This window comes from Mirounga leonina, unplaced genomic scaffold (genome assembly GCF_011800145.1).
Source record: "Mirounga leonina isolate KUSES-001 unplaced genomic scaffold, KU_Mleo_1.0 Mir_166, whole genome shotgun sequence".
NCBI classification, from domain to species: Eukaryota; Metazoa; Chordata; class Mammalia; order Carnivora; family Phocidae; genus Mirounga; species Mirounga leonina.
Window position 1 is genome coordinate 24,977,762 of NW_023270418.1, and position 23,524 is coordinate 25,001,285.

Genomic DNA, 23,524 nt, shown 5'->3' on the forward strand with positions numbered 1-23,524 from the left:
ATAAAGTGGGGTAACAGTACTTGCTACAGTAAAGATAAGACATTGTACATTAAATGTGATTCTATATATGTGTGCATATATAGATGTAGATATATAAATATATATATATAGGTGTACATATATTACACATACACACAATGTGGAAATATGTGATATATATATAGTTGTGCATGACAAATAATAGATGTTCTTGCAGCATTTCCTCTCATCAAAATATTTTGTACTGTGTAATGAGATGGAGGTCATTTAGGAAGGAATAGGTTTGTTGTGGAAAATTAAAAACTTATCTTAATAAATGCTTAATTGATACCCATTTGGAAATGTCATTTAGGTAGTTGTATACAGAAAGCCATTCATACATTGTTCTCCCACTTTGAATATGTAAATTACCTTAAGTGATTCTTCACTTAGGAATTACACTTTATGCATGACTTTATACATGGTGCATCTTTCATGGAGTCCCCTTTCCATCCTCTCTTGTTCTTTCACTTCTCCTTTAAAACTCAGCTAAAGTACTGCTTTCTCTAGGAAGCCTTCCCAGAGTCCATGTTGATTTATGTGTTCTGGCACAGGGAACTCGTAGTCTGCATGAATATACCTATAGTGACACTTATGAAATTGGTGTGTAATGGTCTGACCCTATATATGAAATCACTGAGGGGAAGAAACCATGTTGTATTCAACTGGGTGATACCAATTGTGAAAGGTTTGACACAAATAGATTTTCCATGTCCATTTTTTATTGAATAAATAAAAAAATGAGCTTATAATGTATTAAAAGTTTTTTCCCTTTGTTTTAAAGGTAAACTGTTTCTAATAACTTAGGTCAGCACCTATAAGGAATAGACAGAGCCAAGGAAATGGAAACAAAGAACAATGTTACTGACTTTGTCCTCTTGGGCCTCACACAGAATCCAAAGGAGCAGAAAGTACTTTTTGTTATGTTCTTGCTCTTCTATATTTTGACCATGGTGGGCAACCTACTCATCGTGGTGACTGTTTCTGTCAGTAAGACCCTGGGCTCGCCAATGTACTTTTTTCTTGCTAGCTTATCATTTATGGATGTCATTTATTCATCATCTATTTCTCCTGAACTGATTTCAAATTTGTTCTTTGGGGAAAATATCATATCCTTCCAATCTTGTATGACCCAGCTATTTACAGAGCACTTTTTTGGTGGATCAGAGGTCTTTCTTCTGCTAGTGATGGCCTATGACCGCTATGTGGCCATCTGCAAGCCCTTGCATTATTTGGTGATCATGAGGCAGTGGGTATGTGTTGTGCTGCTGGCAATGTCCTTGGTTGGAGGTTTTCTCCATTCAGTAATTCAAGTTAGTATTATTTATGGGCTCCCATTCTGTGGTCCCAATGTCATTGATCATTTTTTCTGTGATATGTACCCCTTATTGAAATTGGTCTGTACAGACACCCATGTCATTGGCCTCTTAGTTGCAGCCAATGGAGGACTGATCTGCACTATTGTGTTTGTGCTCTTGCTCATCTCTTATGGTGTCATCTTGCACTCTCTAAAGAACCTTAGTCCAGAAGGGAGGTGGAAAGCCCTCCAGACCTGTGGTTCCCACATCACTGTGGTGGTCTTCTTCTTTGTTCCATGTATTTTCATGTATGTAAGACCTGCTAAGACCTTCTCCATTGACAAATCATTGAGTGTGTTTTATACAGTCATAACGCCAATGCTGAACCCACTGATCTACACTCTGAGAAATTCTGAGATAACAAATGCTATGAAGAAGCTCTGGGGAAGAAACATCATATCTTGTAGTAAATGAGCACATCTTCCACCACAAAGAGAGTCATTTGGCATTAGGGTTCATTTCCTTAGAATGCAGAAGTCTTAAATCTGATTCTGACTTTCCTTTCGTCAAAGAATTTCTGGTAATTATAATTAAGAATGGACAAGATGATTGTACTGTAATAAGTTTTCCTCCCTGCTAGAATATAAGATCTATAATGTCTTGTGTATCACTTCACTTAGATTGGTATAATGCCTTTATAGCAAAGAATCCATAATAGGTAATGCATTAGTGAGGAAATTTTTATATGATTACACTAAATTTTAATCAATTTGTGCATTTATCTTTTACATTTTTTCTGAGACATGGTATTATTTTTAATTAGATTCTTGTCATTTAATCATTTTATTATACTATTTAAAATATTCAATCATGTATAGAATGTCTTCCTTGTTAAATTTCAGTTGCCTTATATAAGAAAAGTTGGAAGTGTAATAGGTAATAATAGCAAAAATGAAAACCTTACAAAATAGGATAAGGTGCAGCATAAGTTTCCTACTTATCTCTCAGCGTGATCTCTAGTCCTCTTGCAGTCACTTCATCGGTTTCTTAAGATTTATGAGGTAATAATCTTTACAAATGCATGTGCATTTAAATACGTATATGTGTGTTTTTTCTGCTTATGTAGATGTTTGCTTTTACTATGCAACATCTTTAAAAATGTTTATTTTATTTTAAGTTCAATTAATTAACATATAATGTATCATTAATTTCAGATGCAGAGTTCGGTTTTTCATTGGGAATACCCAGTGCTCATTACATCATGTGCCCTGCTTATTGTCCATGCAACATCTTTCTTAAATACACTTTTAATTTTAGCATAGTTTTTGTATATTTTTTCTTTTCTTTTTTTTTTTTTAAAGATTTTATGTATTTGCAAGAGAGAGAATGAGAGACAGAGAACATGAGATGGGGGAGGGTCAGAGAGAGAAGCAGACTCCCTGTTGAGCAGGGAGCCTGATGCGGGACTCGGTCCTGGGACTCCAGGATCATGACCTGAGCCGAAGGCAGTCGCTTAACCAACTGAGCCACCCAGGTGCCCCTTTATTTTCATTTTTAATTGAAGTATACTTGACATACTGTCTTAGGTTCAGGTGTGCAACTTGGTGCTGACAATTATAGACATGACAAAATGCTCACCATGATAAGTATAGTCACCATCTGTCACCATACAAAGGTATTACGGTGGTATTTACTATATTTCCTATGCTGCACTATACCCTTTGACTTGAATATTTTATAACTGGAAGTTTGTACCTCTTAATCACCTTCATCTATTTTGCCAGTCCCCGCAGCCCCTCCCCTCTTCCAATCATCAGTTTGTTCTCTGTATTTGAGTCTGTTTTTGTTTCTGTTTGTTTTTTAGATTTTATGTATAAGTGACATCATCTGCAACATTGAAGACATTCCATACCAGTCTATACAGATCTCTTAGTTTTTCTTGTACTAGGTAATACTCCCTTATAAATATATACTAAAATTAATGTATGCATTTCTCTTTGGATTGTTCCTAAACTTTCTGTATGACAAAGAATTTTGCAATAAATACATGTTTTTGAATATGTGCAAAGATGAGTTTCCAGGAGTGGAGTTGTTGATATATGTATTTGAGTCAATCAATGGTCTGATAGTTAAATGTTGATATTCATAGTTATTGCCAAACTGTCATCCTTGAGGTGGTACTTACAGCTACACTGCTGCTCACAGTCTGAGAGGCCTTCTGTCCACATTCTCAACAACCTGTACCTAATAAATATTTAAAGCATGGAACAATCTGATTAAAATTATTTTATTTCATTTTTATACTTTAACCAAAATCCTTTTTTTCCCCCCAAATCCTTTTCATATAATTGAGTTTGAGCACCTTCTCATATATTTAACATGATTTGTATTTCTTCTTCTGTGGATTATCTATCAAAGTCTATTTCACTCAATTGTTGACCTTTCCCATGCTGATTTTTATGAGTCATTTATATACTAAAGAAATGATCTCTTCTCAGGCGCCTGGGTGGCTCAGTTGGTTAAGCGACTGCCTTCAGCTCAGGTCATGATCCTGGAGTCCCTGGATTGAGTCCCACATCGGGTTCCCTGCTCGGCAGGGAGTCTGCTTCTCCCTCTGACCCTCCCTCCTCTCATGTGTTCTCTCTCATTCTCTCTCTCTCAAATAAATAAATAAAATCTTAAAAAAAAAAAAAAAGAAATGATCTCTTCTACTATTGTATATATAATTATTATTTTTCTGGCTTGAGGTATTTTTAAATTTTTATCCTATGTATATGTGATATTTTTAACTTTTTTATACTATACTAACTTTTTTACATCCTTTGGCATGTAAACAATTTTTCTTACATTTTATATTTAATTTTTTTCTTTTGTATCTTGTTTAAAAAGACTTTCCTCACTTCATTCATACCAAAATATTCTTCAGCTATTTTTAGCGCTTAATTGTTAAGTACTTTTTTTGGTCTTATATTAAAACTGTTGATTCATTGAGAATTTATTTTGATATAGGAATTAAACAGGGATTGAATTTTGTTTTTCTAAATTTTAGTTGTTTTTTTTTATAGTTGCATAATTATTTTTTTACCATTGACTTGAAATCCTGACTATTATATTCTAATGTCCCATTTGTATTTGGATCCAATTCAGGACTATTCTGTTTTATTGATCTCTTTATTCGTGTCCCAATTGACATAAATATATGTTTCGATATATAGCACATATTGATATGCGATGAGACTAGTGGTCTCTCATTTCTGTTCTTTTTCAGATTTATACCTAGTCTTACATATTGATGTTTCAAATTCAAGTTTAAAATAATAAGTTTACATGTAAATAAGATAAATGTTTAACATTAAAATAAGTTGACAATTAAGTTAAAGTGAGTTTAGTTACAAAACAAAGTCAGTTATTATGTTCAAGAATATTCAATTTAAGGAGATTTATTTAGGAAGAGTTTACTGCTTTCCAGGACTGAGAACTGTTATCCATGAGCAGGTCTTTTCATTCAACAAGTCATCTTTCATGACCTTGGGTACTGCTTCCATTTTTCTGCCTGTGACTCATCCCTTCTAGATATCTGCTGTTCTTCATCCATGACCCCTGAAATGCTTCTTGGCACTTTTGCTGTAAGAAAAACCATCTCTTTCAGGAAGTGTGTGACTTATGTCTTTGCTGAGCATCCGTGTGGCCATCTGTGAAGCCCTGTATTATGAAATCATCACGAGTGACAGGGATATGGCTTCCTCTTTCAGGTGGCATGTATTAGAGGCTTTGTCCTTGCAACCATTCAGGTCCTTTTCACAGTGTGGGTGCCTGTGTGTGGCTCCACTGTCATAGACCATTCGTGCATGATGTAAATCTTTGGGTGAAACTCATATGCATGGACACTCATACACTTGGTCTCTTTGTTGCTGTCAACAGTGCATTCATCTGCCTGTGAACATTTTCCTCTTGATGGTCTCCTAGCTGGCCTTCATATGCTCCCTTAGGGCCTGTAGCTTGGAGAGGAGACACAAAGCTGTGTCCTCCTATGTTTCTCACATCACTGTGGTGGTCTTAGTATTGTGTCCTGAATATTTATATATTTGCACCCAATCACCACCTTCTCCACTGATCAGGCTGTGGCTGTGTTGTATAGCATGGGACCTCCTTTATTAAACTTAAACCTGTACACTCAGAAATTGGGAGATGAAAAATGCCATGAGGAAGTTCTAGGGTAAAAATGGTAAGTTTGAGAGATATCTATAACTTTATAAGATAAATTTGTCTATTGAATGGAACAGAAAAAAGATAATTTCTATGTTACAGAGGAACATGAGCACTATTTGTCCAAAGTATGTTTATTTTGACATATAGACATTGTAAGGAAAGGTCCAGGGACAAACTTTTTATCATTGTAAAAATATCCTATTTAGATTTATATATTGTCTAATTGGTTGTCAAAGTTCAATGTACTGTGAGACTTAGTTAGATTTTTTGTAAAATCCAGACTGTCAGAATACAGCTCTGGAGATTTTAATTTACTAGTTTTGTTCTTGGATGACATATCTACTTTTAGACAAATTACGCTGGTGTATCTGAAGCCAGTGATCTTTGCATATACTCTAGCTATTCTATAATTTGTATTCACCACATGAACCTATTAGTGAAATCACCTTAGTTCTTTCTTGTGGCACTCTAAAAATTTTTTTTCCTATTTAAAATTTTAAATTTAACTTCCTATTTAAATTTTTCCTATTTTTTAAAATTCCAGTATAATTAACATACAGTGTTATATTAGTCTCAGGTGTACAGTATAGTGGTTCAACAATTCTATACAATACTCAGTGCTCATCACGATAAGTGTACTCTGGATCTCCTTCATCTATTTCACCCATCACCCTGCCCACCTCCCCTTTGGTAACCACCAATTCTCTATGTTTAAAGTCTGTTTTGTTTATCTCTTTTTTCCCCCATTGCTCATTTGTTTTCTTTCAGTAAATTCCACATGAGTTAAATCATATGGTATTTGTCTTTCTCTGCCTTATTTCACTTAGCATTATACTGTCTAGATCTGTGTTGTTTCAAATGGCAAGATTTCATTTTTTATGGCTGAATAATATTCCACTGTACATATACATATACCACATCTTTATCCATTCATCAGTCAATGGACGCTTCCATAATATGGGTATTATAAATAATGCTGCAATAAACATAGGGGTACATATATCTTTTCAAATTAGTGTGTTCACTAGGGTGCCTGGGTGGTTCAGTCAGTTAAGCAACTGCCTTTGGCTCAGGTCATGATCCCAGGGTCCTGGGATCGAGCCTTGGGTCAGGCTCCCTGGTCATCAGGGAGCCTGCTTCTCCCTCTCCCCCAGCTCATGCTCTCTCTCATTAACTCTCTCTCTGTCTCTCTCTAAAATAAATAAATAAATCTTTTTAAAAAATTGTGTTTTCATATTCTTTGGGTGAATACCCAGTAGTGGAAGTACTGGATCATATGGCAATTCTATTTTTAATTGTTTGAGGAGCCTCCATACTGTTTTCCACAGTCGCTGTACCCATTTGCATTCCCACCAACAGTTCCCTTTTCTCCACATCCTCGCCAACACTTGTTTCTTGTGTTTTGATTTTAGCCATTCTGACAGGTGTGAGGTGATATCTCCCTGTATTTTTGATTTACATTTTCTCTGATGATGAGTGATGTTAAGCATCTTTCCAATGTGTCTGTTGGCCATCTGTATGTCTTCTTTGGAGAAATGTCTGTTCATGTCTTTTGCCTATTTTTATTTGGATTATTTGTTTTTTTTGGCATTGAGTTGTGTAAGTTGTGTTGTTGATAATGCTGCTATAAACATTGGGGTTCATGTACCCCTTTGAATCACTATGTTTGTATCCTTTGGATAATACCTCCTTCCCATATGTTCATCTGATTTGTTTCTTAAATTCCACCTATGAGTTAAATCAAATGGTATTTGTCTTTCTCTGACTTATTTCACTTAGCATAGCTAGCTCCATCCATGTTATTGCAAATTGCAAGATTTCATTCTTTTTGGTCACTGAGCGATATTCTATTTTATATATATACCACATCCTCTGTATCATTCATCAGTCGATGGACATCAGGGCTCTTTCCATAGTTTGGCTATTGTTGATAATGCTGCTATAAACATTGGGGTTCATGTACCCCTTTGAATCACTATGTTTGTATCCTTTGGATAAATACCTAGTGGTAAAATTGCTGGGTCATAGGGTAGTTCTATTTTTACATTTCTGAGGAATCTCCACACTGTTTTTCAGAGTGGCTGCACCAGTTTGCATTCCCACCAACATTGTAAGAGGGTTCCCCTTTCTCTGCATCCTCACCAACATCTGTTGTTTCCTGAATTGTTAATTTTAAGCATTCTGACAGGTGTGAGTTGGTACCTCATTATGATTTTGATTTGTATTTCCCTGATGCCAAATGATATTGAGCATTTTTTTTTTCATGTGTTTGGTGGCCATTTGTATATCTTCTTGGGAGAAATGTCTTTTCATGTGTTCTGCCCATTTCCTGACCAGAGTTTTTGTTTCTTGGATGTTAAGTTTGGTAAGTTCTTTATAGGTTTTGGATCCTAGCCCTTTATCTGATAAGACATTTGCCAGTATCTTCTCCCATTCTGTAGGTTGTCATTTAGTTTTGTTGACTGTTTCTTTTGCTTGCAGATGGTTTTTATCTTGATGAAGTCCCAATGGTTCACTTTTGCTTTTTTGTTTTGTTTTGTTTTTTTATCTTGCCTTTAGAGACATGTCTAGTATGAAGCTGCTGCAGTGGGGGTCAAGGAGGTTGCTGCCCATGTTCCCCTCTAGGATTTTGATGAATTCCTGTCTCACATTTAGGTCTTTCTTCCATTTTGAGTCTACTTTTGTGTATGGTGTAATAAAGTGGTCCAGTTTCATTCTTCTGCATGTGGCTGTCCAATTTTCCCAACAGTATTTGTTGAAGGGACTGTCTTTTTTCCCTTGGATATTCTTTCCTGCTTTGTCCAAGATTAGTTGACCATAGAGTTGAGGGTCCATTTCTGGGTTCTCTATTCTGTTCCATTGATCAATGTATCTGTTTTTGTGCCAGTTCATACTGTCTTGATGATTCCAGCTTTGTAATACAGCTTGAAGTGAGGAATTGTGGTGCCTCCAGCTTTGGTTTTCTTTTTTCAACATAGAATGCATCTTTCTATCAACATTTTCCTTAATTAAGTTAGAAGCATTTCCATAAGTATCAGTGGAAATGTATAGAAAGTGCCATATACTTAACTCAATGAAACAGTATTGTGTAGAATGTATCTTTCAACTAAATTATGAAGTATAGAGTGTCTTCAAATATATGGGTAGAAGTATAAGGAAACTGTTATATACTTATCTCAATGAAACAACACCTTTGGTCTTTGTCTGGGAAACTCTTGATCTCTTCTTCTGTTTTGAATGATTTCCTAGCTGGTTAGAGTATTTGTGGCTGTGGATTTTCCCCATTCATCATGTTGAATATATCATTTCTCTCCCTTCTGTCTTGCCAACCTTCTGTGGAGGGATATGCTGTTAACCTTATTTCTCTTCCCTTATAAGTTAGGGACTTCTTTTGTCTTGTTGCTTTTAGGATTATTCTTTATCTCTATATTTTGCAAATTTAACTACAATATCTTGGTTTTGGCCTGCTTTTATTGATTTAGATGGAAGTTCTCTGTGTCTTCTGAATTTGGTTATCTGTTTCTTTCCCCAGATTAAGAAACTTTTCAGCTACAATCTCCTCAAATAAACCTTCTGTTACCTTTTCTTTCTCTTCTTCTTCTGGGACTCATATTGTACAAATGTTATGTTTGATGGAGTCACTGAATTCCCTGTCTACTTTCATGATTCAAACCTTTTTCTTTTATTCAGTTTCATTATTTTCCATAATTCTGTCTTCTATATCATTTTTTCATGTCTCTGCTTCTTCCATTCTTGTGGTCATTATATCCAGTCAGTTGTGAATCTCAGTTATTGCATTATTCATTTCAGCCTGATGATTAATTAGCTCTTTTATCCTGTAGTAAGGGTCTCCCTGATGTCTTCTCTGCTTTTCTCCAATCCCAGCTAGTATCCTTATGCTTATTGCTTTAAAGTCTGCATCAGGCTTATTACTTATATATGTTTTGATTAGATACTTGACCATGACCTTTTCTTGTTCTTTCTTTTGGGATGAATTCCTCCATCTTGGCATTTTGACTAGATCTCTGCTTCTTCTGTGTGTTAGGAAAGTCTGTTATGTTTCCTGTTCCTGAGAGTAATGGTTTTATGTAGAAGAGATCATATAATGTCCAGGGTCTGGTGCTTCAGGAAGTGTCTGGTGTGTGCTGCATGTACTTTGCTACTGTGTTTGGGCTGCTCTGTTGCTTAGGTCAATTGCATGCAAAGGTTCTGTTTGCCTGCAGAGGGGATTGTTTGGTCCTTGGGCAGAGTGTGGCAAGTTTTAACTAAGTATGCTCTGGTCTGCTTGTTAAAGGAGACCTGATGATATTTCCACTAGAAGTGAAGCTTTGAAGGACTCTATGGTCAGTAGACATGGTGAATGCAGGGGTTTCTGGTGGTCTTCTGGGGAAGGGACCTGCTGCTCTAGTTCTTAGGTACCCTTGCCCAAGAAAAGCATTACCGGTAGAGTACAGGGGGAAGATACTTGGTGTAAGCAGTTTAGGTAGCCAGTGTTGACAATGTGCTGTTTACCGAAGCTGGTCTATGCTGAGGGGTGGGGGAGGGAAATGGCACTAGCAAGCTCTTTGTCCCCAGAGAGGGGAGTCCATGCTTGCTGCTCTCACGAAAGCACTTTCAGAGGAGTAAATAATTTTCCTTCATGTGTCCCAGTGTTTTCTAGATCTCTGATTTCACACTGTCTCTGGGTTGCTTGCCTGCCTGGAGCAGCGCAGTGCACCTTGGGCACTAACCCAGCCAAGCCTGCTGACTTTTAAAACTCTAAACTTTTAGGACTCAGTGTGGCAGGAACCTGCCCTGGTCTTCTGGAGGATGGTCTTGCTGTGCTGGGACTCTTGCAGGTTTGAGCCAGAAGGGCAATTTTGACAGAGTGCAGGGGCATGGTATTTGGAGAAAAGCAGGCTAAAGAGCCAGTGTCCAGGTTAGCCACTCCCAGCAGGTGTCTCTGTGCCTATGCTAATGGGTGGAGAAAGGAAATGGAGCCTGCTGAATCTTTTGTCCCCAGAAAACCAATGCAACATCTCAGAGATGTGCACTAAAAAGTAAAAACAATCTCTCCCCATGCACCTTAGGTGATCCTCAGATTGTGCTGTCTGGCCTGGTTACCTGCCTGCCTCTTCTCCAGGAGTAGGGCAACTTCCTCAGGTCTCTGTCCTAGCCATGCCCAGGGACCTCTAAAACTCCAGTGTTTGAGGCCCATTGGTTGCAAAAACTTACAAAAATCAGCCCCTCTCATTTTCCCTACCAATGGCTTTGGGGAAATGTTCTCCTTATGTATATCCCTGTGTGCTCCATTCTCTCTCACCATTCTCTGCAACCAGTACTCCCTCCCCTCCGCAGCATCTGGGATCCCTTTCCCCACAAACCACATCTCCACATTTCCTACCTTCCTTTCTGTGGCTTCTTCTCTTCCTCTAGTTGTGCAATTTGTTCTGTCAGTTCTCAGGTCAATTTCTTGGGTACTCAGAATGATTTGAAGGTTATCTTGATGTGTTCCACGGACAAAGTGAACTTAGGGTCCTCCTACTATGCTGCCATCTCAGCTACTCCAGCTTATGTTTGTAACCATTTGTAAGTGCATAGTTCAGTGGCATTGAGTTAATTCATGTTGTCATGATGGTTAATTAAGTTAACTGATGTTTGTAATGCAAGCATCAGCACCATCCATCTCCAGAGCTTTTTCATCTTCCCAAACTGAAATTCCACACTCATTAAACATTAATTCCCCATTCCCTCTCTCGGAGCCTTAGGCAGCCACCATTCTGTTTTCTTACTGCCTACGAATTTGGCTACCTTAAGTACCTATGTATATGGAATCATACAATATTTGTCTTTTTGTGACTGTCTCATTTCATATGGCATAGTTCATTGTAGGATATGTATGTTTTAACACATGCCAGAATTTCCTTAATTTTTAAGGGTGAATAATAATCCATTGTGTGCATGTACCCTCATTCTGTTCGTACATTTATCTGTCAGTACACACTTTGGCTGCTTCTACTTTCTGGCTATTGTGAATAATACTGCCATGAAAATGGGTCTAGAAAGATCTGTTTGAGGCTGTGATAGCCATTATTTTGTGTATATGCCCCAAAGTGGGATTGTGGATCATATAATATTTTTTTGCTTAATTTTCTAGGAAGTACCATAACATTTTCCATAGTAACTACATCATTATACATTCCCACCAGCAGTGCAGAGTTGTTCCGATCTTTCTGAACATGTGTTACAATTTTTACATTTTGTGGCCGTAGCTCTCCTGTTGGATGTGAAATAGTATTGCATTATGGTTCCAAAATGCATTCCTTAATGATTAGTGACATTGAGCATCTTTTCATGTGCTTATAGGGCATTCACATATCTTCTTTGGAGAAATGTCTATTGAAGTCCTTTGCTTATTTTTAATCAGGATGGTGGTTTTTTTTGTATGTGTGTTTTTGAGATGTGTAAGTTTGTTATATATTCTGGATACAAACACATTATCAAATAAATCAATTGCAGATATCTTCTCACATTTGTGGAATGCCTTTTCTCTCTGTTGATAGTGTCCTTTGATGTACAAAAGTTCTTAAATTTGATAAAGTGCAATTTATGTATTTTTTTCTTTTCTTGCCTATGGTTTTGGTGTCCTACCCAAGAAATCATTACCAAATCCAAAGTTATGAAGTTTTCTTCTAAGAGTTTCATAGTTCCAGGTGGTAGTTTAGGTCTCTGATCAATATTGAGTCAATTTTTTGTATGGTGTATGTTATTAAGGGTTCAATTTCATTCATTTGCATGTGGATATCTAGTTTCACAGTACTATTTTTTGAATCATCTGTCCTTTCCCAATGAATGCCCTTGTCACCTGCTAAAAATCATTTGAGCACATAGGCAAAGGTTTATTTCTAGGATCTGTATTTTATTCCATTGTTGTGTTTGTCTTTATGCCAATATCACACTGTTTTGGTTACCATAGCTTTGTAGTTAGTTTTAGAATCAGGACATCCTCCAACTGTTTGTTTGTTTCCCCATGGTTATTTTGGCTGCTTGGAGTGTCTTGAATTTCCACCTGAATTTTAGGATGGATTTTTTTATTTCTGAAAAACAAAAAACAAAAAAAACAAAAACACATTTCTTTGGATTTTGTTAGGGATTGCATTGAATCTGTTTATCACTTTAGGTAGCACTGACAACTTAGTAACATGAACCATATAAGTTCCCTTTTATTTGTGTCTTCTAGAATATCTTTCAGCAACACTGTAGTTTTTCAGTGTAGAAGACTTTTGTCTCCTTGTTTAAGCTTTTTCTTAAGTATTTTGTTCCTCTTGATGCTCTAGTAAAAGAAATTGTTTTCTGAATCCTCTGTGGATTATTAATTGGTAGCACAGAAATTCAATATGTTTTCATGATAAAAAAAAACTCTCAACGAATTGGGCATAGATGGAATGTACCTCAATATAATAAAGGCCCTATATGACAGATCCACAACTAGCATCACATTCAGCAGGGAAAGGTTGAAAGCTTTTTGAACATTTCCCCAACCTCCACTCCCTGGCAATCATCATTCTCTTCTCTGCTTCTATGAATTTGACTTTTATTTTTTTTTATTTTTATTTTTTTTAGCTTCCACATATAAATGAGATCATTTGCCTTTCTGTATCTGGCTTATTTCACTTAATGTCCTCCAGGTTCATCCATGTCTCAAAAAGCAGAATTTTCTTTTTTATAACTGAATAATATTCCATTGTTTATACATGCCCCATTTCTTTGTCCATTCATCATCAGTAGACAGGTTGTTTTTGTATCTTGGCTATTGTGAATAATACTTCAATGAACATGGGGGTGCAGATATCTCTTAAAAATACTGATAATCATTTCCTTTGGATATATACCTAGATGTAGGATTGCTGTATCATAGGATAGTTATACTCAACTATTTTAGGAATTTTCATACTGTTTTTCATAGTGGTCACACCAGTTTACATTCCCACCAACAACATACAGGGTTTCAACTTTTCTACGTCCTCACCAATACGCTTCTTTTATGAGGGCATTCATTTCATTCATGAGGGCTCTGCCTCCCAAAGGCACACCTCCTAATACCATTACATTGGACATTAGGATTTGAAAATATGAATTTTGAGGAATGCAAACAGCTCCCCAATAGCTCAGGTCCAATTCCATTCTTCTGCTTATTGATAACCAGTTTTCCCAGCACAACAAAGTGACTTTCCTGTTCTTCAGTGAGCTCTCCAGGCCACACTGTCTCCATTTCTGTCCGTGCTGCTATAAACTGCAGCGTCCTGGGTTGTGCACCCCTCCGCAGCGCTCCCAGACCTGCCTCCAGGTCGGGGCACGTCTCTGCCCTTTGTGCTTCTAAAACCGCCAGCCACTCCCAGTTCCACACACGACCACGCAGCTCCGGGTTTCCGCCCCAGGGGCTGCCCTAAAGTCCTTTCCCTGCCATTACCAGTCTGCGAGTCTGTGCCCCATCCCCAGCATGCAAGGCTGTCGCTCACCAGTGGTGTAGGATCCCCATGGCCAGGCACCCTCCCGCTGCCATTTATCCTCTGATATCTGCCCGCAGAATCATGGCTCCCTGCTTTGTACCTCAAAACCAACTGCCTGCGATGTTCTCTTTGTAGAGATGCAGATCTTCTTACATCTCAGGCTGGTTTCGTAGGTGCTCAGAGTGGTCTGGTACGTATCCAGCTCAATTCCAGGGACCAGTTGAAATAGGGTCCCCTACTCCTCCGCCATCTTTATCGAAAATCTCTGCTGAATACTATTCCACCCTATGGATATATGAGAGGTTTATTTATCCCTTTTTCAATCAAGAGATATTTTGGTTATTTCCAGATATTTGAAATAATGAGTGAAACTACTATAAATATTCATGTATAGGTTTTTGCATGAATATAAGTTCCCATTACAATTGGATAAATTCTGAGGAGTGGAAGAGATGGATTTTTATGGTAGGTGTATGATTTCATAAAACACTTTTATTTAAACTGTTTTCCAAAGTGTAGCATATTACTAGCAGCAAATGACATTTCTAGGTTTTCTCTATCTCTGTCAGAAATTGGTATTGTCAGGGTTTTAATTTTGCCCTTTGAATAGGTCAGTGGTGATATCTTGTTGTAGTTTTAATTTGCATTTCCCAAATAGCTAATGATGTTGAACAATTCTCATGTGCTTTTTTGCCATTTATGTATCTTCTCTGGTGAAATGTTTGTTCAGTTCCTTTGACCATTGTATGCTGAGTTGTTTATTATTATTGAAAGTTAAGAGTTCTTTATGTATTTTGAAAACAAGTCCTTTGTCAGATATATAATTTGCAAATATTTTCTTGCAGTCTGTGTCTTATCTTTTCATTTTGTTTAAAATATACTTTAAAGGGCAGAATTTCTGTGTTATGGACTTCAATATATCGTTTTTAATTGATTATTCTTTTATTGTTATACCTAGGCAATCTTTGCCTAATTCAAGGTCACAAAGATCTCTGATGTTCTCATTAGAGAAGTTTTATAGTTTTAGGTTTAACCTTTAGCTCTGAGCCATTTTGGATTAGCTTTTATGACTTGAGGCATGGATCAAAGTTCACTCTTTGCAAATAGATATCCTTTTATTACAGCACCATTTGTTGAAAAGACTATTATTTCTTTATTGAATTGCCTCTACACATTTATCATAAGTCATCAAATATGAGGGTCTCTCTCTAGACTATTTGATTTCATTGACCTACATATGTACCCTTACTCCAGTACTACATATTAAGTCTAGAAACCAGGTAATCTAAGTTCTTGAACTTGTTCTTTTCAAAATTAAATTTGGCTATTCTATTATTTTACCTTTCTTTTTTTAAAAAAGATTTTATTTACCTATTTGTGAGAGAGAGAGAGAGAGAGGGAGAGAGAGCACAAGCAGCGGGGAGCGGCAGGCAGAGGGAGAAGCAGGCTCCCCGCTGAGCAGGGAGCCCGAGATGGGGCTTGATCCCAGAACCTTGGGATCATGACCTGAGCCGAAGGCAGATGCTTAACCAACTGAGCCACACAGGCATCCTGTTATTTTACCTTTATAAATAAGTTTTTGAATCAACTTATTTTTACACACACAAAAAATCTTAGTGGGATTTTGTTGAGATTTGCATTGAATCTATAGATCATTTTGAAGAGATTTGAGATTTTAGCAGTAATGAGTCTTCCAATTCCTGACTGTGGTATATCTCTCCACATATTTAGTTTTCCTTTGACATTTTTCATTAGTATTTTGTAGTTTAAGCATATTTTTTTTTTAAAGATTTTATTTATTTATTTGAGAGAGAGAATGAGAGAGAGAGAACAAGAGCGGGGAACGGAAGAGGGAGAAGCAGACTCCGTGCTGAGCAGGGAGCCCGATGCGGGACTCGATCCCGGGACTCCAGGATCATGACCTGAGCCGAAGGCAGTCGCTTAACCAACTGAGCCACCCAGGCGCCCTGTAGTTTAAGCATATTACAGCATATATTTATGCATTTTATGCCTAAGGATTTCATGATTTTTATTGTTAGTTTAAATGGCACATTTAAACACTTCAATTTCAAGTTGTTTTTTGTCAGTTTATAGATATATGATGAAATTTTTTGACCATGTATGTATCCTATGACCTTACCAAACTCACTAATTAATTCTAGTAACTGTTTTTATAGATTCTTTGAGATTTTCTAGGCATGAAATTATTTTGCCTGTGAATAGGGAAATTTTAAAAGATTGGTCTGATTATTGTTCTTGTGATGCTCTTGTTTCATTCTGGTGTAAGGGTTATGCTGGATGCCTAAAATGAGTCAGGGTGTATTTTAATTTCCCCTTATTTCTGAACATGTTTATGTAAGATTGGTACTATGTTTTGATTAATTTTTATATTGATTAATTTTTAATTTATATTGATTAATTTTTACATTGATAAAGGTGTATGGGAAGGAAATTTTTGTTTTTGGGGGAAGGATTTTAAAGAATTTATCTATTTAACAGTATTAGATTATTCCAGTTAAAAAATATTATGATTATTTTTTAAGTAATCTCTACACCTAACATGAAGCTTGAACTCATGACCCCAGGATCAAGAGTCACATTCTCCACTGACTGAGCCAGCCAGGCACCCCAGATTATTCCAGTTTTTAATTATTTTTCTGTGTCTCTTTAGAAGGTTGTATCTTTCATAACAGAGCTCCACTTTCTTAGATGGCATGTATGCCACCATAAATTCATTTATGATGCTCTTTTATTATCATTTTCAGATCAGTAGAATGGAGTGATGGAGCACTCTTCAATCTTAATTCTTATCCTTTGTTCTTTCTCTTAGTTTTTCTTAATCCATTTTGCTGGGAACTTATCAGTTTTATGAATCTTTGAAAGAACCACTTCCTGGATTTATATATTTTCTCTATTCTATTTTGTATTCCAATTTCTATTCAATTAGTTTCTCTTTCCATGGTTTCTATCTTTTATTTAATATTTCCATTCTACAATGTTCTCTGGGTTTATTTTGTTTTTCCTTTTCTAATGTTCTTAGGATGGAGGCTTATTACTTCATTTCATGTAATGTCTCTTGGTTCCTAATACTTCTATTTACAGCTATACATTTCTTTCTAAGCACTCCTTTAACTGCACCCAGTACACACACACACACACACACACACATCCCTTTCATTATCTTTCTGTTGAAACTTTATTTTAAAAACTATTCACTGGGATGTCTGGGTGGCTCAGTTGGTTAGGCATCTGCCTTTGGCTCAGGTCATGATCTCAGGGTCCTGGGATCTAGTCCCTCATTGGGTTCCTTGCTCAGCAGGGAGCCACTTCTCCCTCTGCCTGCCATTCCCCCTGCTGCACTCTTTCTCTCTCTGACAAATAAATAAATAAAATCTTTAAAAAATAAAAATAAATAAAAACTATTCACTGATATTTCTTCTTTAATCCATGGTAATTTGAATTTATGTTATTTAATTTGTAAATAATTGGGAAACACTGTTATATTTATGTTGAATTTCATTATATATATTCTGTATGATTTAAGTCCTTTGAAGTCCTTTGCAACTTGTTTTCTGGCCAAGTGTAGTGTCTATTTTGGTGAATATTCTCTGAGCACTCTGAGGTAAGTGGAATCCTCCCACATTGTTTTCTCCCTCCCCACTCCCATACTAACACATGTTCTATCAACTTGCCTGTGTGCCCCTATGTGACAAACTTAAGACTCTTCTCCTTAGGGGAGAATCTTGCCTTATCTACATTTGAGGCAACGTTTAAATGGATTGTACGAAATTTGCTTTCATGATGTTCTGGAAGTCAGTTTGGGTGTCTGTGTGCAAAGACATTGCTTAAACCTAACTGAAATAGCTTTACCTATTTTGAAAGTCATGCTTGAAAGAAGGGATTTTTTACATATTTTATTTCTGTCCACACTGGACAATTCTCTTTTGGTGATTCACTCTCAAGTTTTTCTTTGAGGATTCCATGTCCTCCCCCTCTGACCCCCAGAGGACATGTTTCTTCAAGTTCTGTTGTACATGGTGATTATCTTGGTGGCATCTCTGGAGATGCAGGTCTACCCTCAAAATTATGATGAAGGTCCCAATGAATTTAATTAGGGAAGACTCACCCTTGGAGATGTACCACTTGAATGGCTCAACAATCTGTGTCGTATTTCAAATGCAGATGAAGTGTTTACACACTTTGTCTTGATCTAGGAGAGTGTTTGGATCAGTGTTCAATGACTGGTGTAAGGAATCGAAATGAAGGATTCAGAACATAATGAAGTATGTACATGAAATTATTCTCCATACAGGGAATCCAATGTTTAACTATGCTTTGTGAAGACAGACCGATATAACTGACCACATAACCACATAAACTTTTTTTAACAATTCACAACTTTCTCTCCCACAAAGTTGACCTTTTTAAAAGATTTTTTAAATTTATTTGAGAGAGAGGGAGAGAGAGAGAGAGAGAACGAGAACGAGTGCACGAGCAGGGGGAAGGGGCAGAGGCAAAGGGAGAATCAAACCCCCTCCCCTTTGAGCCAGGAGCCCTATGCAGGACTTGATCCCAGGACTCTGGGATCATGAACTGAGCCAAAGGCAGACACCTAACTGACCAAGCCACCCAGGTGCCCACTTGACCTTTTCCTTTTTTTTTTTTTTAACCTCAAAATGCTGGTTATCATTCGTTTGTTATTGTGACAAATTCTGCCATCAATGAAGATTTTGAGTCTCTTTGTTCACAGCCAATATTCAGACTTGTTTAGATTACAGGACCTTTGTATTCATTTTGAAAATCCCAGCAATTTAAGAGGTAACCTTTTTCTGAAAGACTGAAATGAATACAACTTTCTGCGAACGTGGAAAGCATTGTTCACACGGAGACAGTTCAAGGTCCAGTGATGGTGCATGTGTTTTCTTGGTCTGTGTGCACAGAGATGGCATCAATGCACAAAAGAGAAGGGAGAAGGGACTGCAACCCTGGATTGAATGGTGTTTCAGCATGCAGGTAACTCAGGAAGTGTAATCAGATGTAAGACTCCAAAGTAGGCTTTACATTTTACATGTTGACGGTGCTGGAATTCAGTCTTTTAAAAGTTCTCCTGTGTGAATCTGATAGTCAGCTCTATTAGGGATTCTTTATGGTTACTAGAATATATGGAAATTAGCTCAGTTCTGTAACACTCTTTTTGGCTATTTTCATATATAAAGATACAGAATAAATATACTTTCTCTAACATCAGTGTTTTTAGAAACTAGTTTGAGGTTTAAGGATATTTTGATGGGCAAGATACTTCTAACTCTACAGATGGTTTCAGTTGACATGTTCTCTGAACATTGTTTGCTGATCTGTGAAAGTTTAGAGGATGGTGTAGCATCCACAGACTTGAATGAATGATTTTGAAGAATCCAAAGTCACACTTTCATAAGCAAGCAATTACTTCAGTTCCTATGTTTCTGTTCACAGGTGAGTTTCAGTATCATAGCATATGTGTGTTGGCCATTTTTTAATTGCTTGTTTATATGATTTACTCACATTGCCATTGGTTCATTTATCTTTTATTTAATTGCTTAGAGCTCTGTGTCTATTTTGATATTAACTCTGTATGTCCTCTGAAATGTAAATCTTTTCCCCATCTACTTTTATCTATTGACATTATGATATATTTTTTAAATCCTTAAGATGTTTTGAAATTGTGAAATATATCAATTTGGGATTTCACTTACTAGTTAAGAGGATTCTATTCTAGAAGTTAGAAAGTCATCTCTTTTATTAACTGGGAAGTAAATATAAATCTTGTTTTAGGTTTCCATTAACCATAATCCATTTAAAAAATTTTGTATGAGGAATTCGCCATATGTATAATTTTACTAGCTTCCATATGGAAAATTGGTTGTAGCAACCCACTTACTTAATAATGTTTCCTTTTCACACATGTCTCAATGACTTGTCTCTCCATTAGTCTGCAAGATTGCTGAGGTTAGGGAGCATGTTTTAATCAGCCTGTATTCTTGTAATTTCTAAAAGTACTGGAACATAAGAAACTATAATGCCTATTAGGTAAATGAATAAACAGATTGTTTTAGATTTCAGGAAGACACCAGTAATCATTATATTCATAGCTAATTTTGTCTTGAACTGTGAAAAAAGGACATGCAAAAGAACATATGGAACACAGAAACAATGTGACTGAGTTTGTCCTCTTGGGGCTCACTGAGAGCCTCCAAGGTCAGAAAATATTATTTGTTGTGTTCTTGATCATCTACATCGTGACAGTGGTGGGCAACTTACTCATTGTGGTGACTGTGGTGGTCAGCCCAACCCTGGATACCCCTATGTACTTCTTTCTTGGTTACTTAACATTTATGGATGCTGTTTATTCTACTACAGTTACTCCAAATATGATTATAGACTTACTCTATGAGAAGAAAACCATTTCCTTCCAAGCTTGCATGTCCCAGCTCTTTATAGGGCACTTATTTGGTGGTGCTGAGATTTTACTCCTGGTAGTCATGGCCTATGACCGCTACGTGGCCATCTGCAAACCGTTGCATTATTTGACAATCATGAATCAACGGCTGTGTGTTCTCTTGCTGCTGTCGGCCTGGTCTGGAGGTTTTTTGCATGCTGTAGTTAAACTTCTCTCTGTTTACAACCTTCCCTTCTGTGGTCCCAATGTCATCGACCACTTCATCTGTGACATGTACCCATTATTAAAACTTGCCTGCACTGACACCTATGTTATTGGCCTCACTGTGGTTGCCAATGATGGGGCAATCTGTGTGGTCATCTTTACAGTCTTACTCATTTCCTATGGGGTCATTCTGCACTCCCTGAAGACCCATAGTCAGGAAGGGAGGCGCAAAGCCTTATCCACCTGTGGCTCCCACATTACAGTGGTGGTCCTCTTCTTTGTCCCCTGCATTTTTATGTATGTGAGACCTCCTTCTACCTTACACATCGATAAATTCTTGACTGTGTTTTACACAGTTATCACCCCTATGTTAAACCCTCTAATCTATACGCTGAGAAATGGAGACATGAAAAATGCCATGAAAAAGCTGTGGACCAGAAGAAGAAAATGAGGCCGAAGAGAAATGTGTTACCTTTTTTCAATGAAGAGCTGCTCCATGCAGGAAAGGATTATATATTTGTAGTAAATTTATCTTCAGGTTTAATGAACTTGCATATGATGAAAGCATTTAAGATGTAAATCTTCCAGGGCGCCTGGGTGGCTCAGTTGGTTAAGCGACTGCCTTCGGCTCAGGTCATGATCCTGGAGTCCCTGGATCGAGTCCTGCATCGGGCTCCCTGCTCGGCAGGGAGTCTGCTTCTCCCTCTGACCCTCCCCCCTCTCATGTGCTCTCTCTCATTCTCTCTCTCTCTCAAATAAATAAATAAAATCTTCAAAAAAAAAAGATGTAAATCTTCCAATGATCAAAATAGATTTCTAAAATTTTCATAAATTGTTAGGAAAATAGGTATGTAGTTTTTGAGTATAAAATGTCTTTGTTGAAACTATAGGCTTATGTTCTACGTGATGAGTTATGCTATAGTCAATACTGTACATTTTTTTTCATTACTGGACAATTTTCACACATTTCTCTCTCACATAACTGTACTTTTTCAGAATTAATAGTGCTTGTTATGTATTTCTGAGAAACAATTTAAGAAATATGACATAAATACTTGGTTCACTCCTTCCATACAAAGGCAACCCCTATTAATACTTGAAGTATATGTCTTATTTTTGTATTTGCAAGTTATTTAATTATATAATCTTGTTCATTGTTTAGCATATAGGATTGAAAAGGAATGTTCCTTCCAAGTTATAATATTAGTCATAAAGAAGTTAAGTGAAGAAAAAAAATCTGAACAAAAGATGTAGATATAAGTTAGATTTACTTATTTTTCTGAGTGGGGAATCCTATTATCTCCTCATGTGGAGAAGCTTTGTTTGGTGTTATATTATCATTGATATGATCCATTAATCTTCCCTGATAGTTTAGACTATCTGATAATATCTCTGCCGTTTTTCAGTATCCCCATCTCTACTCTTGCTTACAGTGTTTCATAGCCTTCTTTAGGGACCTAGGCCCTTCCTTTCATATATGGAATTACCATAATGCATAATTCATCAGCTTCAAGTATGCAATACAGAACCTGACACCAGATATTTTGGGTGATATCATTGTTAAGAAAGATGTTGATAACATGGCATGCCATTCTTACCTCTGTTGTTAATGCAATGCAGATTATTAGGCAATTAAGAGGCCATAATATATACAGATTTCTTGAATGGAGACCTCTTTCATAAGCCTCCCTCTCTCTGGATGAGGTTTTTTTTTTTTTTTTTTTTTTAAAGATTTATTTATTTATTTGAGAGAGCGAGAATGAGAGAGAGTACATGAGAGGGGGGAGGGTCAGAGGGAGAAGCAGGCTTCTCGCTGAGCAGGGAGCCCGATGTGGGACTCAATCCCGGGACTCCAGGATCATGACTTGAGCCGAAGGCAGCCGCTTAACCAACTGAACCACCCAGGCGCCCTCTGGATGAGGTTTGAAAGAAAATATTATCTGTCTCTAATAGTGTAGGAAGCATGTGGTCAAAGAAACTCATGATTTTGCCTCCCTTATTTAGTCTGGATTCATGAGGTGCTCAGGCTATGGGGAATGGAGCCTTTTCGCTGGTAAGTAACAGTGTATGAAAAACTTTATATCCCAATTTTTATCCCAGTTATTATTACATGGAGATATATTATGTCATCTCAAAGTCTTCCCCAAAATGACACTATTCATTAAATGATAGTAAACATTTGATTTTATCAGAAGTTATGTAATTAAGTCATCTTTTAGATTTTGCTATAGATTCAATATATGTGTTCCCCCCAAAATTCATGAGTTAAATCCTGTATAATACATGGTATTTGGAGGTGGGGTGTTTGGGAGGTGATTTGGTCATGAAGGTAGAGCGCTCATGAATGGGACTAGTGTCTCTTTAAAAGGAGATACCACAGGGATGCCTGGGCAGCTCTGTCTGTTAAGTGTTTTCCTTTGGCTCAGGTCCTGATCCCAGGACCCTGGCATTGAGTCCCTCGTGGGGCTTTCTGCTCTGTGGGGGGCCTGCTTCTCCCTCTGCCTGCCATGCTCTCTGCTTGTTCTCTCTCTCCCTTTCTCTCTGTCAAATAAATGAATAAAATATTTAAAAAAATAAATAAAAAGAGACACTACAGACCTCACTTGCCTTTTCTGCCATGTAGGGAAACAGAATAAAGACAGTAAACTGTGAACTAAGAAGCAGGCTCTCACCAGATATGGAATCTGCAAGTGTTTTGATTTTAGACTTCCCAGACCCCAGAACTATGAGAAGTAAATGATGTTGAAGCCAGTCCATGGTATTCTGTTATAGCAACTCAAATGGACTTAGATAGACATTTAGTTAATTTCCAAATTTGTATACTTATTTCAAGCGATGAGATAAAAATCCTGGTTAATTATCTATGTTCA

At 37.0% G+C, this 23,524-nt stretch overlaps 2 protein-coding genes across 2 annotated transcripts; both read left to right on the plus strand.

The window, feature by feature from the left end:
* Positions 1–860: 860 nt before the first annotated feature.
* Positions 861–1,790, plus strand: LOC118015571 (olfactory receptor 4A47). The gene has a single exon (XM_035012313.1). The coding sequence runs from the start codon at positions 861–863 to the stop codon at positions 1,788–1,790; it is 930 nt and encodes a 309-aa protein (XP_034868204.1).
* Positions 1,791–20,181: 18,391 nt separating this feature from the next.
* Positions 20,182–21,105, plus strand: LOC118015572 (olfactory receptor 4A15-like). Its single transcript, XM_035012314.1, has one exon. The coding sequence runs from the start codon at positions 20,188–20,190 to the stop codon at positions 21,103–21,105; it is 918 nt and encodes a 305-aa protein (XP_034868205.1). The 5' UTR covers positions 20,182–20,187.
* Positions 21,106–23,524: the final 2,419 nt, after the last annotated feature.